This window comes from Corvus kubaryi, unplaced genomic scaffold, assembly GCF_017639235.1.
Source record: "Corvus kubaryi isolate FWS band 111438036 unplaced genomic scaffold, C.kubaryi_AGA036_p1.0 68, whole genome shotgun sequence".
NCBI lineage: Eukaryota > Metazoa > Chordata > Aves > Passeriformes > Corvidae > Corvus > Corvus kubaryi.
Window position 1 is genome coordinate 16,983,130 of NW_024582056.1, and position 15,960 is coordinate 16,999,089.

The 15,960-nt window shown below is 37.7% G+C and overlaps 1 protein-coding gene across 3 annotated transcripts in view; it reads right to left on the reverse strand.

The window, feature by feature from the left end:
- The window catches only part of MOCOS (molybdenum cofactor sulfurase), a 209,777-nt gene that overhangs the window by 171,398 nt on the left and 22,419 nt on the right, over nucleotides 1-15,960 (reverse strand). For all 3 annotated transcript variants that reach the window (XR_006019616.1, XM_042048759.1, XM_042048760.1), the window contains exons 2-3: nucleotides 11,960-12,049; nucleotides 9,311-9,377 (exon numbers count right to left, since the gene is read on the reverse strand). Coding sequence is in view for 2 of the 3 variants with exons in the window: in XM_042048759.1 (XP_041904693.1) it covers nucleotides 9,311-9,377; nucleotides 11,960-12,049 (157 nt within the window). In the remaining variant the exon portion in view is untranslated. The remainder of the gene's footprint in view (nucleotides 1-9,310; nucleotides 9,378-11,959; nucleotides 12,050-15,960) is intronic.

Genomic DNA, 15,960 nt, shown 5'->3' on the forward strand with positions numbered 1-15,960 from the left:
GGTAAAAGCAGACAAACTAAAACAAGTGGTAAGTGGATGGCTCAGAAAAGCCTGAGTGTTGAAAAGCTCTTTTGAGAACCATTGCCTGTGATCACTGGATTCATTACAAGCCTAGGGAGTCTCCATAAAATCCAAAGTACATACATCATACTCCTCTAAACAGTCTCACCATCCAAAAGCTTGCAATAAATTCTAAATTATTTGCAACATGTTATTGAGCTGGCACTCAGTAATATCAATGATGCAATTTTCTTCTGCCTTGACACATACCAAACACACTAATAAAATCGAGCAAATTAAACCTGTGTTATTGACCTAAATATAAAGGAGACAGTTCTGTTAAAAGTCTTGTTTCATTTATCTTTCATATTCCTGAATCTTACCATGACTTGTGCTGCTTCTTAAAGGCAGCCTTTAATTTCAAGGACACCATATTTGCTTACAAACTTCAAATTAGAAATAAAGTTTAAAACAGGCAAGAAACTTGAATCAATGGAATCAGCAGAGAAACAATAGAAAGAATAATGAAAATTAGAAGGAACTCACTAATATTACCAGCATACACTACAAAGGTCTATGTGAGTTTTAGGTACTTATTTGCCATTATTTCAAATTATGAATTAAAGTTAAAGAATTTAGCTTCAAAGAACTAAATGCATAAAGTGATCAAGTTTAATCAAATAAATTTCTCTCCTTTAAGTGATTGTGGTGTCCTAAACAAAAACTCTGTACAAAATCTCAATCTTTCATTTTTGCTCCGTTCTTGTAAGTACCAACCAGTTTACGGACCACATTATCACTTTCAGCCTAGCATGAAATTTCTTAACAAAAACAAGAAAGTTCATGTTCCAGCAAATTCATTACACTCTAGAAGAATTCCCCAAATTATGTGCTTTCTTTCTCTCTGGAAATCCATTGTGCCTGCAGATTTCCTCTGTTTGAAATGCTCGTGCCATTTCCTTAGCTTTACAATACTTTTGGCCTCATAGCACCCAGAACACTTGATGAGGTCACAGCACCATCTCAAGCATCTTTTACTGTGTTTTAGTTACCAAACCCTCAATTTCCAGACTTCAGGACTTACTTCAACAACCCCATTCTATTTTGGTCACACACTTCAGAAAGATGAAGGTAATTCAGATCAAGCCCACAGACAGGGTCAGGGAGATTGGGGTGGGGGATGAAGAATGCATTTTGGAAACAGTATCTAGAGGAGCATATCTTGTTCAGCCTATGGAAACAGGTCTCCTCTACTTAAATGCATCAGAAGGGGTTAATAGTAGAACAGACTACAAAAGCCTATAAGAACAGGAAATTTTGGTGTAGGAACAAAAGGACACTGGTTTCTCAAGACCCAGTGGAAGAGGAAGTTTTCTATTCCTTCCAATGGGGAAAGATCATCAACAGTAGATGGAAAGTACTCTATAATGCTGGAGATGAAACACAAAACCCTGAAGGTCATTTGCATTCCCATACTCTTGAACTGTATAAGTTGGGATATGTTTCTCACCTGGCTGTCCTGAAACCTGGCACCCTAAAACCCCTACTGGGCGCACACACACTCATTTCATCCCTTCCAGGTTAAGGTGGCTGGGTTACATCACACCATCACCCCTTGCCAGTCACTGCCCATCCTTCTGCACTCCCCCTTCTTGGATTCTTCTCCTGCTGCAGTGCTCTGCTGGCTCTGCTCCCTGTGGTGTTTAACACATCCCCTGGGCAGCCTGGAAGCTGTGCAGCTGCCTGCTTTTTGCCACAGAGAAGTTTTCACCAGGGCAGCCATGACCTCAGCAACAGGCCGTTATATATTTAATGAACACAGCTAGCTGGCACCTGCCTGCAGCCAAGTGCAGTCTCAGTGCTGGGGGGAGGAAAAAAAAGACAACAACTGCTAAGAGAAATGAGATATTAACTGAGAATTTCAGCAAGACAGCAGGTTGCAGAGGGCAGCAAAATAAAGAAAAAAAACCCAAACAAAAACAAACAAACAAAAAACCCCCAACAGTGTTAGGACTACAGCATCTAGCATGGCTGCTGTAAACAACCTGCTCATTAGAGAAAGGGAGCTGAGGGCTTGTGCCATCATTTGACAAAATAAATGTGTTTGCTTTGTCTGTAAGAAGACCGGATGAGCTACAGATAGTCTGGAACAATGCATAGAGAAAACTGGCATCATCACAGATGAGAAGGCAGCCACTTGATGTACACTTGATGTAACAGGGATAGAAAATAATTCTAAGGCTACATCACAAATGAGAGTAAAAAGAAACGTGATTAAATCACTCAAACACTGCAGAGGCACCTGTCCCAAAGTTACTACGACTTGCACATCATATCTGCTTCTGGAGAAAAAACTAGCAGAAGATCCTGAATACATTGCTATATTCAGGAGATTAGAAGTTCACCAGTAGTTAAAATATTTATATTCAAAATTCAAATAATAAATCATGAACTAGTTAGCCCCCATTCATAGTGATAAAAACATAAGCAACACTAATAGCTACTCACCTAGGTGGACTTTATAATAAAACTACATCAGTAGATATCAGTGTTTGAAGTATTAAAAATCATGATCACTAAGGATCATGCAGTGTGGGCAACAAAACCAGTAGCAAAATGCCGAGGGAACAGAGCAGTAAGCAGAGTCAGAACTGGCAGTCAGAATTTTGGATGGGAGCAAAAAGTCTCATAGTGCAAATGAGACTGTTTAAGGACTCAAATCTGCTGGTCAAAAGTGTAGCAAGGTGGGGCTCAGATAGAAAATAAAGGATGAGTACAAAAAGCTCTGTCTTGCAGCAGAAATGACACCAGAAATTTCAGATTCATTGAGACACAGATGCCACCATGGAAGCCCTTGGGAATGCTTTAGTGTGTCTTCAACAGCTTAATTATAACAATAAATGAAATACCCATATTACTTTACAAGTGAAATGAGTAAGATTCAAAATGGAGCTCAATACTGGGTTTGCTAATTTCACAGAGAGATTATTAGAGACTATTTTAAAAGGGGCAGCAATAAATTATCTCTGTGTTTCTAAAAAAGTAGATTAATTAGTATTTCCCAAAATTATGATTTTAAATATGAAATAAGATATGAACAGCACAGGTTAAACTTTTGTCAGTCATGTACTTCTTGCTGCAAGACCATTGAGTCAGTTTCAGATGGAGCAAAAGAGAAAGAGTCCATAGACTTCAAAAAAATTAGACATGAAAAAAAATATCAGCTGAATTTTGAACAACACACATAACTGAAGGTGGCTTTCAAAATTTCTTGAATTCATTCAGGTGGAGCGCCTCTCCAGTGCTACACAACTTGTGCTGAGAAACCGAACTGCACTGAAGCCACAACAAAGTTGTCAAGCACAACAGGTGCACACAGGGGATGGCAGAAATTATATTTGTGCTAAATATCTGGTCTTCCAAAAGCCTTACTTAAAATACAAATAATCATGTACACCAGTAATGAAGTTGTCAGGCTCCCCTGGAGTTGGCAAAGGAACTGCTAGTGTTCCTAACAGCTAGGCAGGACAATGTTAGTGCTCCCTGAACATCCAAGGCAACAGAAACGTCACCAGAAACGTCACCCACTGGTGCCTCACAATGCTGCTTCTTAGGAAAAGCAGCTGCAAACCCAGAAGAGGGATGAACACTACATTTCTTCCATAAGTATTGTACAGCCTTGGGAGGGGAAAAAAAGCTTCTATATAAATCCTGCAAAAGACAAAGAGACTGAGAGAATGGAAAAAAGGAATTTGCATTGGAGAAATTTCACTATTTTTATCAATGTGTTTTGTTCCAGTTGGACTATCTCATTCATCAGCTCATGTGCCCTTTCACAGACCTCCCCGTGGGCACAGAAGCCATTGGGTCCCTGCCAAAAAGCAGCTGAGGAGGCATCAAGGCTGCGTGCATTTAAAAAAATATGAACTAAACTGGTGGCCTGAATCCAAGTAAACCTGTACCACTCTCCCTACTCTGAATGTTATCTAGAGAGCAATGGCACAAAAAGATCATTTTTACACTTAGTCTCCACAGCTTCTTTGTCACAGGCATATTACAAAAGCAGAGTCCTGAGGGGTTTTTTTCTGAATCCGGAAGAAAAAAAGTAAAGGTTGTATCCAGTGCTTTTCAGACCTCTATGCAAAACATTCTAACCACCCATACTAATAAAACTCAGAAGTTCCCAGAAGCATTTTATCCTTTTTGTTCATAAACTAGCAATTTTGACCTCCAGATTTTAATTTATTTTACTGAAATATTTATTTCTTTCAATAAATGAAGCATTCCAGATTTGACTCTCTTTGCAACAAAGATTAGCCAGAGTATGACAGTGCATATACCAGTTTTATTTTCTACTTTCCATACAAACTATGAAAGTATAAAGCTGACTACGAGAAGAGTAAAAGAAAGCATTAGCAAATTCCTTTCTAAAGCTTCAGCTTATCAAGTTAATGATTAATTAATTTATTAAATAGAGCTGAAAGTCCAGGAGCAAAGTTCCAAAGTAAAACAGACCGATTTTACTTCTTAAATCAGTCTCCTAACTCATTCAAAAATGACAGTACCTGTTACCCTGACCAGAATCTTTTTACTACCTTGCATAGGATTGCAGAAAATAAACACACCAAAAGTAATAGATTGACTCATAGAAACAATGTTTATAAAATGGAGTCCTTTGTAAAAAAAGGCTAGGTGTGGCTGAGGGAAAAACAAGAAGCATCTGCACCAAAGCCCCTGCTGTGTTATCACTCAGCACATGGACAGAGCCCACAGTGGGGTTATCAGCCACTCACTGTGGGCACACTGGGATTGTTTAATTGCATGCCTAAATCATTTCATGAATCACAAGGAAAAAGATCACCCCTCTTGCCTAAGTTCTTCCAAAAAAACCTATTCATTATTCGTAATTATCTTCTAATGCCTCTCTGATTTGCCATGTGTGCAGTCACTGCAGTGAGCACGGTGACCTTTTGCTGGACTTCACTGCCTGTGGTATTTCAGAGTTGCCCCACTGAGCAGTGGGATCAGGAAAAGCAGCGTTTGCAAATGGTGTTCTAAAACAAGCACGCAAAGGGGCTGAACCACCCTGGACTGGAAACCAGGTTTTCAAGTTGATAGGTGCCGTTAAGGAGGGCAGGATGCAGCGCTCAGATATCACTCATCCATACAGTCTCCTGTCAATGACCTTTGCAAAGGACAAATCAATACTAAGCAGATACTGTATCTACTACTTCTTACTGTGTAGGAAAGGTCAACCCATTTTCATGTATGTATGTGTTCCAACATTACTGTTTTCAGACACAGAATTGCTTAAACCCGGGAATTAAGAAAAAATCCCTATCTTGCATGTAACACCATTTCAAAATGTTTTAACTTAAAAAAAAAGACTTGGAATGGAAACTTATTTGATGCCATGAAGATTTTTTGCCTTTTCTTTTATACCCCTGTTATACCTTTTCACAGCTTCTGTATTCCTAGTGCTTTTCCCCTACATTCTTGGGCTTGTTTGTCAAGCTAAGAGACTAAACATTTTAGAAGCTTCGTAGCTAGGGATCAGTGTGCCCCAGACCCCAAGGTCCTCTCCAGAACACATTCTGTAAACTAAGATAGAACCATCCAGGGGAAGGCTCCTTGGGGAAGGGGGCTCACTTGAGCCTCTCATTGGGGAATCTTTGATAGATATGCTAATTAGTAAAACCTGTAATGTTATACCAGATCTTTTGGGGGGGGGGATTGTGGTGTGCGGGGATTGTGGTGTGCATTTTGATGCATATGACCTGGACGTGTGCACCTAAGGATCCTTAAGAATAAATACCAAGGTAAAATCCCATTTCCCCTTCTAACCGTGTATGCCTCTTGATTTTAAGACCAGGAAAAGGCATCAATTTCATAAGCAAAGTATGATGCTTTCAGAAGGAATGTAAAGTTCTACCTTCCTATTATGAAATGTTCTCTAAAAATACAATGCAAATGAAATTATAAACAGCATTTATGAGACTGCTTCTTTAGCATAATCTGGTACCACCTGTGTGTTTTACCACAGCAACAAATACATTTTTAAAACTCTAAGCCATTTACAGTCATTTTTTGCATGCCTGCTGCACCTGTTTTTGTTTGTATGCCCTGGCCACAGAGATTATTCTCCTCTTATAGTTCACTTAGATGGCATACTTTGAGACAAGCCTTTATAGAAATACATGTTTTGGTTCTATATTTTGACTTGTTCCCATTTAGCTAAGTGCCCAATCCTTTTAGCTTCAGTGAGAAAATTCTGTAATACACATATTGCCACATCTAGATGATGCTTGGTACCGAAATCATACCTGAAATTTCTGGCCTTTTTTTAAATATATATTTGAATTCCCAAAGTATGATTCAGTTTAACACTTCACAGTACTTGAAAGTTCAAGGATGAACATCAAAACTCTGTTATAACAACACTGTGTTTAAATTAAAAAGTATCCTGTTGTAGATCTTAAACACATCACAAACTTCAAACAACACTAAAACTTCAGTCTGGTTCTGGTTAGAAGACACTGCTGCACTATTTGATGTTGCAAGTGCAAGATTCACAAGGACAATGTTTTAAAATATTCAGAAATCTAGTATTTTAAAATGCTTGCATATGGGAAAAGGGTTATTTAATACTCAGTGTAATGAATTTCTGAGTTACATTAACTGCAGCATCATCAGGAGATATTGTACTCCTGCTCTCTAGCTATGTGGGAGTGGAGCAATGGCACTGCCATACATCCGTAAGTAAAGTCATAAAAACGATCTATAATCTTTTGATGCATACATTTAATACATTTCAGTAAGGCTTATTACATTTCTTGCTTCCTCTTCTCAGCATCACTCATGGTTAATGTTGAGATATGTACGATGTTAAAAATCACTCAGCAGTCCATATTAAGAAAAGAGTAGCAATGTTTTTAAGCATAAAATAGTTATTTCTAATCTTACTGCACTTGAGTTGGTCAAGAAGTAAAGCATCTTTTTATAATTTTTTAAATCAGAAAAAACATCCACTGACTCAATTATTTAATTATTTATTATTATTCTCTCACAAAGCCACATTCTAAGAGTGGTTTCTCCCTGCCCAGCAGATATGGAGGTAAGACCAAATCATTCACCTTTGTACAGCGTACACTGCCGGATTAGGAAAGTCTATTCTGATGCTGCTATCACCCATATCAGCACCTATAAATCTGAAATTAAGCTTTGTGTTAATTTTTAATTAGTTGATTGTGCCATCACATCAGAAAGTAAAATTTAAAAAATAATTTAAAAAATAAAACAGCATTGTCCTAGAGTCAAACACTGAAAAAAAAAGCTATACTTCAGACTACAGCCATGTGCCAAAAGCCACATTCAAGCCAGTAATTCATTTTAAGATTTCTAAAATTACCTGCTGAATAATTTTTTTCACTGAGGAAATTCAATCTTTGCACTGTGATGCAGGACAGAGCTGCCTGTCTCCCTGTCTTGTCATACTGCTTATTTTGATTAGCTGCAATGGCATAGAAGTATAGATTTTTAATATAATTTTATTGCATTTTAGATAGCTGACTTATTGACAGTAGGTTTGGGGCATTTTCTTCCTGAATTTTTATGACTATGCTTTTTTGACAACTATGCTTTTTAAATTTTTATTGGGAGTTAAAAATGGCTGAATTTCTTTAGGGACAGATGACAAATTCTATCAGGTGTGATACGAAAAACGTTCATTTAGATGCAGAGGGCATCTAAAAAAAAAAACCAGAACAATAAAACACACAAAAGACCCCTCAATACTAACACTCATATGTTCTTGTCATCTCCCATTCTGCCCTTAAAAAAGTCACAAGCTTTTTTAAAGCAAGATCCAAAATAAAACAAGCTGAAGATGTAAGTTCTTTTAAAGTAATCTAGGTTTTTACACAGTGAAAGTCTATTTCCTCATTCCCTAACAACGAAGAACACACAATACAATAGTAATTATTCTAAAAACAGTTACACTTCCTACTGTGCCTTCATAAACAGAAATGTGAAACAGCAACATTGCAACAGCACTGAGAGTAAATGGAAATCAGAATGCTAATTCTGCATGTGAGCACACAGGTCTGCTCAAAAGACTCTGCAGGCTGTGGGTATTGCTGTAACTGGCTGTGAGTGTCTGCTTCTGAAGACAACTATTCCTCATGGGTAGTCTCTTTCATTTCACTTGGCCATGCATTAATAGGTTGTCATCCTGCACAGCATTAAGAGAGGGTTGTGGCAGAAGCAAAAAGAATATACTTTTTCCAGAAAGAAGGTAATGGGAAGGGGGAAACAGGTTTTAACCAGCAGCAGCATCCAACTAGAAATCTTGGATTTTTTACACTCTCATAAAAACTGGGAGAAAATGCAGCAGAAAGGCATAAAACAGATTTTCTTCATTACAGCTATGATCAATACAATGCTATTGATCTGAATTCTGTGACGTGCTTTGGAGAAACATTTACTTCCAAGAAAGAAGATAAAACAAGAGGAATCCATGAGATTCTTTACTTGCCTTAAGAGTGCCATTAAAAGCAGGCAAATAAACTCAGAGCATCCATATTCTGCGATGAAGACGTCTTTTATAAAATAGCAAGAGTTTTCTGAAACAAATCCCTAAAATGAATAACCAAGTACCTAAGTTGTATATTTCATCATGGTGTAAATCAACGGCAAGAAGTGTACCCTTCAGCACACTCCATCCTGAACTTTCAAAGGAGTATTTTATTTAGAGAATCAGTTCATTTTCTTGCCTATACTCAGAAGCCCCAACAGTCAATTTCACCTTTTTTTACTTTCTACTCTTAAAAGTTATATTAAAACTGCTTTAAAAGGTATTTTATTACTCCAAGTAATAAGTAAGTACATGCTGTACACATTCCCATAACCTTTTGTAAATTCTCACAAGCCATTATGCTCTATTTAATTTTATCTGAATTTTAACCATGTCTTTGAACCTTGTACTACCTTGCTATCTTACCATAACATCCTACTAATAATCTCTTCTGAAATTCCAAGTCCTATATCTTAATTAAAACTGTGGAGTTGTCATACAGTACTAAACTAACTAAAGGACTTTGAGAATTGGGGCATCTGAGAGAAAAAGAACTGATATGATCCAACATTTGACTGTCCAAATACCTTGTGTTTTAAAAGTGAGGTGTTTTCTCTAGGTATGACAGATGACCCTTAGAAAATAGCATCACATCAAAGTCATCAAAACACTACAGGCCTGACCAAAAAGAAAACTATCAAGTGCATCATATAACATCTGAGAAAAGGATTATTCTACCTGTATCGAACATGCTCGATTGTGTCATATGTCAGCTTGCTGCTGAGATTCTGACTGTGAGGGTTGCCTAGGAGATAACAGAGATACAGAAATTAATCATCAATCACAATTTTGCTATTAAATTTCTCTTTTATCAAAGTATTACACCAAGCAAGCCCAAAAGATGATAAAAAAAGATTCAATGCATACTTCACAGCAATGTCCTGAAGCACCTTAGTCAAGAGAAGGGACATACAAGAGGGTAAAGTAGTTATAACAGGAAACTTCAGCTGGATTTCTCACTAATACTTAGGCAGTTCTCCTAAAAAGAAAATGAAACTGCATATGCACAAACATACTAGACTACAGACAGAATGCACATTCATAAATGTATTTGTGCGGCAGCTAAGAAGAAAGAGACAGGATCTGGAGATAACAGACAATCATGATTGGACAGCAGAATTAATCCTAGGTTTTTTTAGAGTCTGAAATTCAACTAATTCATTGAAATATAAATTTTACTGCTAAATTAGTAGCCACCTTAGCCCAGCTCAGCACAAGCATATATAACAATTAAGTCAGCATAATTTTATCTTCTTGAGCAAAAAAGATTGCAGCAATATTCACACAGGCACAGCACACTTTCTTATTAGCAAATACTTCAGAGAACATGCCAAAACAGTTTGGAAAGAGAATAAGAGAAAAATTGCCATACTAATACAGTTTTTGCAGTAGGCTCCAATATTAGCTACTCTTTCCAAAATTTAAAAATTACCCTGCTGAAAGTTGTTGAGTGAAGGTGTTGGAAATAATAACTTTAGAGCTCAAACCCAAAACTAATACTTACACTTTTCATGTCTGATGTTACATTTCTGTAATTTCCAATTGAAGTATTCTCAATTTAGAAGTGAGACTATCTCTCACTTATATTACTTTTCCTCATTTACACATGCAACAGCTAAACTGCAGTTCTTTGGGCCTGTGGATTACCACCAAGAAAATAAAAAAGCTGCAAGTGAGACTCCCCCTTAATTTACACCTGTATTTGTTAAATTAACTCTTTCTATACAGCATTTACTGTCCTCAGAGTATGAGATGTAACTGAAAAAAAAGGGAATTGACCATACTGGAGCTCTTGTTATCATTTTAGATGAAAACACCAATAAAAACACACAATTTGTTCTCCTATAGCATTATAGGTACTATGCAAATCTGCTCCAAACTGGTAGTACTACTACTTCTATTCACATGCACTCAATTGATTCACAAATTAATTTTCTTTTCTGACACAGATGGTACTTATTAAAAGGGTTGAGCCCAATGTTGTTTGAAATAACTAAGATCAGAGTGCATACATTTCACTTCACAATGTCTGTGGTGACAGAACATTAATTTTAATATCACTGGCATGCACTTGAATAGGAGATCTTGAATGTAATCGAATCGATGTATTTTGTTATAACAGAAAAAAGACCCTATCCCTATCAAGAATAACACTTATTTTATAGTGGAACCTTAATTCATGCTCTGGATCCCAGCTTTGCCAGCACTCAAGGAAAAAAGAAAATGGGCAAATGACATGATGGCTCACGGAAAATGAAAACTACCCAAAACTCTCAAGTGGCTAGCCCAGGTGATAAGCACAAGCATGCCAGTGCTGGAGTGAACAAGAGTTTTCTTGTAAAGCAGTGGTACCTAGTTCCCAAGTGAGGAATCCCTTTGTTCCGTGTAACAGGGAGCACAAAAAATACACAAAACTAGCAAAAAGGACACATGACCCACAGATAGTAACACACCACAGAAAATTTCATTACTTCAGTGGGACTACTTACAGCATAATACTGTGCAGTATATTTTTTTCTGGTTGAGCATGACTCACTCTAATATAAGTTGTCTCACACAGTAACAATATTTTTTAAACAATGGATGCTGCTGACTTTGTATGTAAAATCACACTCAGTGTGTGATTCTCAGCTAATAGTAACATTAGAAAGAAATGAAAGGTTTAGGTAGAGGATCTGGAGATGAAGTACCTAGAGGTGGTGCTGCAATAGTTAAATCTCCACCCAGATATTACACAATTCTGTTGATACTTTTACTCACGTTCCTCTGTGCATTATTGCTTTGGCAATACCTATCCTTTTTCTGAGCAGGCACCAAAGTCTAATAGAGCAAAGTCGAATAGCACCTATTCCATGCCTAAATTCACTTGGGATCTTTGAGCTAAGCTTTTTTCTGAGTAAAATGTTTATACTGAGTCACAGTCTAAACTCTTTGTGATGACTCTCGCTGAGAAGGAGGGTGATTCTGGATTCTGGTCCTTGCAAAAGAAATTGAGTTTGCATTTTGTGTGGAAAAAAACACAAAGAATGAACAGTGGTTATAGCTGCACTGTATTTCTTTATCCCAAGCCTGGTGCCCTAACTCTGAGGCAACAGTCATGCTCCCTTTGATTTTTCTTCTTCACCAACATTGACACGTCTGTGGCAAACGAAGAATGAAGCTAGAGGTGACACAAAGAGCCTATGCCTCCTTTGTAAAAGCACTGGTCTTCCAACTACTCTATAGCAGTATTACAAAGCCTGCAGAAGGTCTCTTCCAAGAAACTCAGTTTTGTACGATTTAGATGCAACATTGAGAAGACTAATGGGAATGTTGCTTTGCACTTACCATAAACATTTTTTCTGAGGTCATCAGTAAAAGCTTTAAGTAGACTCTCTGGGAAAAGTGCTGAACCAGCATGGTCAAGGTAAGTAATCCCTAGAATATAAATAAAATTACTACTTTCATTTTTTAAAATATTTAATGCCATTTTCTCCCACAGACTACATTGTGAAGTGCACCATTCAAATACCCTTCATTCACTAGCAGAAAAATAAAAAAAAGGATGAAACAAACAATAGAAGCCAAACATTTTGATTACCTGTGTATAACTTTTAATTAAAACCAAAGAGGTCTTTCCTTTCTTGCTTATATTACACATTCTTTGGAAGAGAAAAAATCTTTTGTTTGGCCTGTACAAAACTGAGCAAGCTGGTGTCTTCAGCCTTGCTTCTTCTAGGCACTACGTATTATGAAAACTACTATTACCACAATGATAATAATTATTATTAACAGCAACAGCAATAGCAATGTTGTCTCCTTGCTGACAGGTGAAGCAACTCTCTCAAGAACCGACAAAGCCTAAATCATGTCTGAAGCCCAAAGACAGGACTAGTATAAGTTTTAATGTATTTAATCATGTCTCGCCACTCTGCTGCACTTAACACTCAATTCATTCTTAAAATCTCCTTTTATATTATTAAGCTATTGCAAAACTTTTAAATAAATGCTTACTGGAAATGAAGGCTTTTTCATGTTTGGCCATTGTAGATTTCTTAATCTTTAGCAATTATTCTTCCATTTCTCCAGTGTGTTTCATGCTCTTTATTAGTTTTTTCATTTCACTTACCTTAAGTATTTCAACCTATTTCAAATTTTAATAATGATGAATATGATTAAGATTAGAATTTATTAAGTATTTTAAAGGTCTTTCCTTTCCACACGGATTTAAAATTGAGTTAAGCTTTAAACGAGGAGCCTTGACACTTGGAAATATATATTATTATATATTATATTACTGTAGCAGTGATCCAGTGGGTAAAGCTGTGAGGCAGTGCTAATAATAAAACCAATCCAGATGCCCACCCCTTATTTTCAAAAGAGAAGAGCCCTCTTCTGCCTTAAGAGTGCCTAGCAGAAGCAGAATTCTTAATAATGGCTTGAAGTCAATCGAGTGTTTTGGGGCACTTCAAGAGGTGGAGCATGGACAAAAACCAGAGTCAGTTCATTTGCTGTACAGGTTTTTTAGGTTTTTACTTTTTCAAAAAGGAAGAATCCTAGGAAGTTTCTCCCAATCAGTATGAAGCAACACACACAAGCACTTAGGAGTCAAAATGCTTATGGAGGTCTGTCCTGCTCAGTTCCTGACAGCTGCTCAGCTCTGCTGGAATGCAGGGCTTTGGAGGGAGAGAGGCACACTGCCCATGGCAGGACACAGCCAGACCCCTGCCCGGTTCTGTGGCACAGCTTCTGCCAGCAAGGGGACAGCAGCGTTCCGTCCAGCAGGACATATGCTCACCATGGCCACCCCAGGACCTGCATCTTGGCACCAAAAGCTCAGATAGGCCCTGAGATGGAGCTAAAGCACAGAGCAACAGCCACAATCTCCACCAGCTCCAACAGCTGTCAGGGCAATAGGCAGTCCACGGTCACTAGCTGGGAGAGCTAGGAAAGATAGGATCGGAGCTGAGAATGGGAAGAGGCAGCCCTGAGCCAGACACAGGTGGAAGGACTGCTGTCCTGGAGGGAACCACCCCAGCTAACACACTCCCAACAAAGCCTCCACAGAGGTGCCATTTGGCTCTCATGGGCACCAGGAGCACAGCCCGGTGATGCTCCTCTGGGAGCAGCTGCCATGTTTGGACCTTTCCACCCCAGGGATGGTGACAGCACTGAAGTCATTACACAGCCCTACAGCACAAGCAAAAACCGGACAACCAGCTGAGGCTCCTCAAATGCAAACCACCCACTGACAAGGGACAGGCACTTCCCGTCCTAACCAACACTCCTGTGAGACAATTTAGACTAAAAGACCTCTAGGCAAAGGCCCTTAAGTGGTTTTTCAAATTTGATTCCTTATGTAGCTCATGATGAAGGACAATATTGCAGTTCTGTGAAATGGAAGTATAAAAAACAGCTAGTCATTTTTTAAACTCCTCCTCTGGGTGTAATACTTTTAAAATCTGTGAGGAAATTTGGCTGAGGAAGGAAAAATTATTAATTCTTAAACTTTTATTTTATATTTAATGCTGCTGTTTAATTGCAAACAGAGAACAGTGTTTCATACTCTCTCTCACTGCCCAAAAAAAGAAATGGGATCTCTCATCTTTTGAGACTGCACTGAAACAAATATCTTCATCTCTACTGCACTTTTATGATGTAGTTTTTCCTTGCTGTCTTATTTCAAAAAAATTGTATTTTTAAAGGAAAGAAAAAAAAGTGGTATATGTATAACACTGTGAAAAAAACACATTAATAACTTTCATTGTGCTTTTCCCCAGTTTAATAACATTTGCTATTTTATCTTTATTGAATGCACATTAACCAAAGAGATTTGCCAGTATATAGAGAACAATACAGTTCCCATTGTTTCACTGTGGTATTTAGTATATAGGCTGTCAGCACTATGAATTGATACTGTTTATGGCAAATAACAGAAGAAAGAAAATATAATATGATCAACCAAAAATAACATTAAAATGCAATATCCATCAGGACGTGGTTTCATTGCTCAGGGAAAATGTAAAATTAACTTTTAGTTTAATTTACATACTATTATATTTGGAGTGTGTAACCGACTTCACTGGTCTAATAATATACCAACTATTTGATAAGATCATATTTCAGAAGTAGGGGTTTTTCTTAATACAAGTATCAAAATCATTCAGTGTGTTGGCATTAGTTATGGAAAGTTATTCAGATACAGTATTGGTTCATAAGCTGCAATATTCATATGCTAATATCGTTGAAGATTAATTTTACATGAGGAACTCTTCAGGAACAAACACAGGCCAGTCTGTCCTGCTGAAAAAGTCCCAGCCCAGCTCTCTGATCTCCTTACATGCTACAATTCGCCTCTTAACAAAGTGTTTACCATCTCTGTGTGCCCTTGGCCGTCTGTAAAACTTCATGAATGCACACCTACATACAGCCTCATAAATGCCAGGGGACCATCCAGTTTAACTGAACATTTTTATCTCTTAAAAAAAAAAGATAACTTAATTTGGAACATTCCAAAATTAGAGTTTAAGACCAAGTGAGAACATTCAACTGCAAAAAGTCTGAGAACCTGCAAAACACACAAGGCAAAAAGAAACTATCAGATTAATCTTTGTGAGCCAAATATCTGCTTCTGACAAAAGCACACTTCCCTGAAACGTGACTCCACCTGACTTAGAAGAACTTGAAAGACATCATTTGATGAACTGAAAGTAGAATAAGGCAGTTAATGTTGTTACTAAATCTTTTAGTAACTACTAAGCTGTGCATATGTTTACCACCCAGAGGATGGTCTAGAGGGGAAGCACAGAGAGGCCATGGAGGCACTTCCTACAGTGGCCTGGTGCCACATGGCACTAAGTGACTAAGCTTTCTCCTGCTTCACACCCCACCCATAAACCCATGTCTAGCCACCCAGCTCCTCTCCGGCTGAATGATTACTACTTTGGTATTATGTAATATGTTCTTGTAATCCTTGAAATTATTCTTGGTGCTACACATTTATGAACTTTATCTAAGTATCACTTCCAAAAATAACCAATTTACCTACGCACCATCTGGACGCTCTGTGTTCACCACCTTAACCTTTTGTTATTCTGTGATTCTGCTACAGTCACCAAAACAAGCCAACCTGAGCAATGGCTTTGCAGATTATTTCTCACAGCCTTGGCACTTCAAAATTCCTGCACTCCAGCTGATTACAGGCTGCCAGTTATATTGCCAAGTCTCGTAATAAAGAATGAAATGTGTAGTTACAAGGCAGCAGCTCTACAGAGTCATGAATTTTGATTGGTGGATATAATTGCAATTCAGTAGGATTATATACACAATATTACTTGGAAAACAGATAC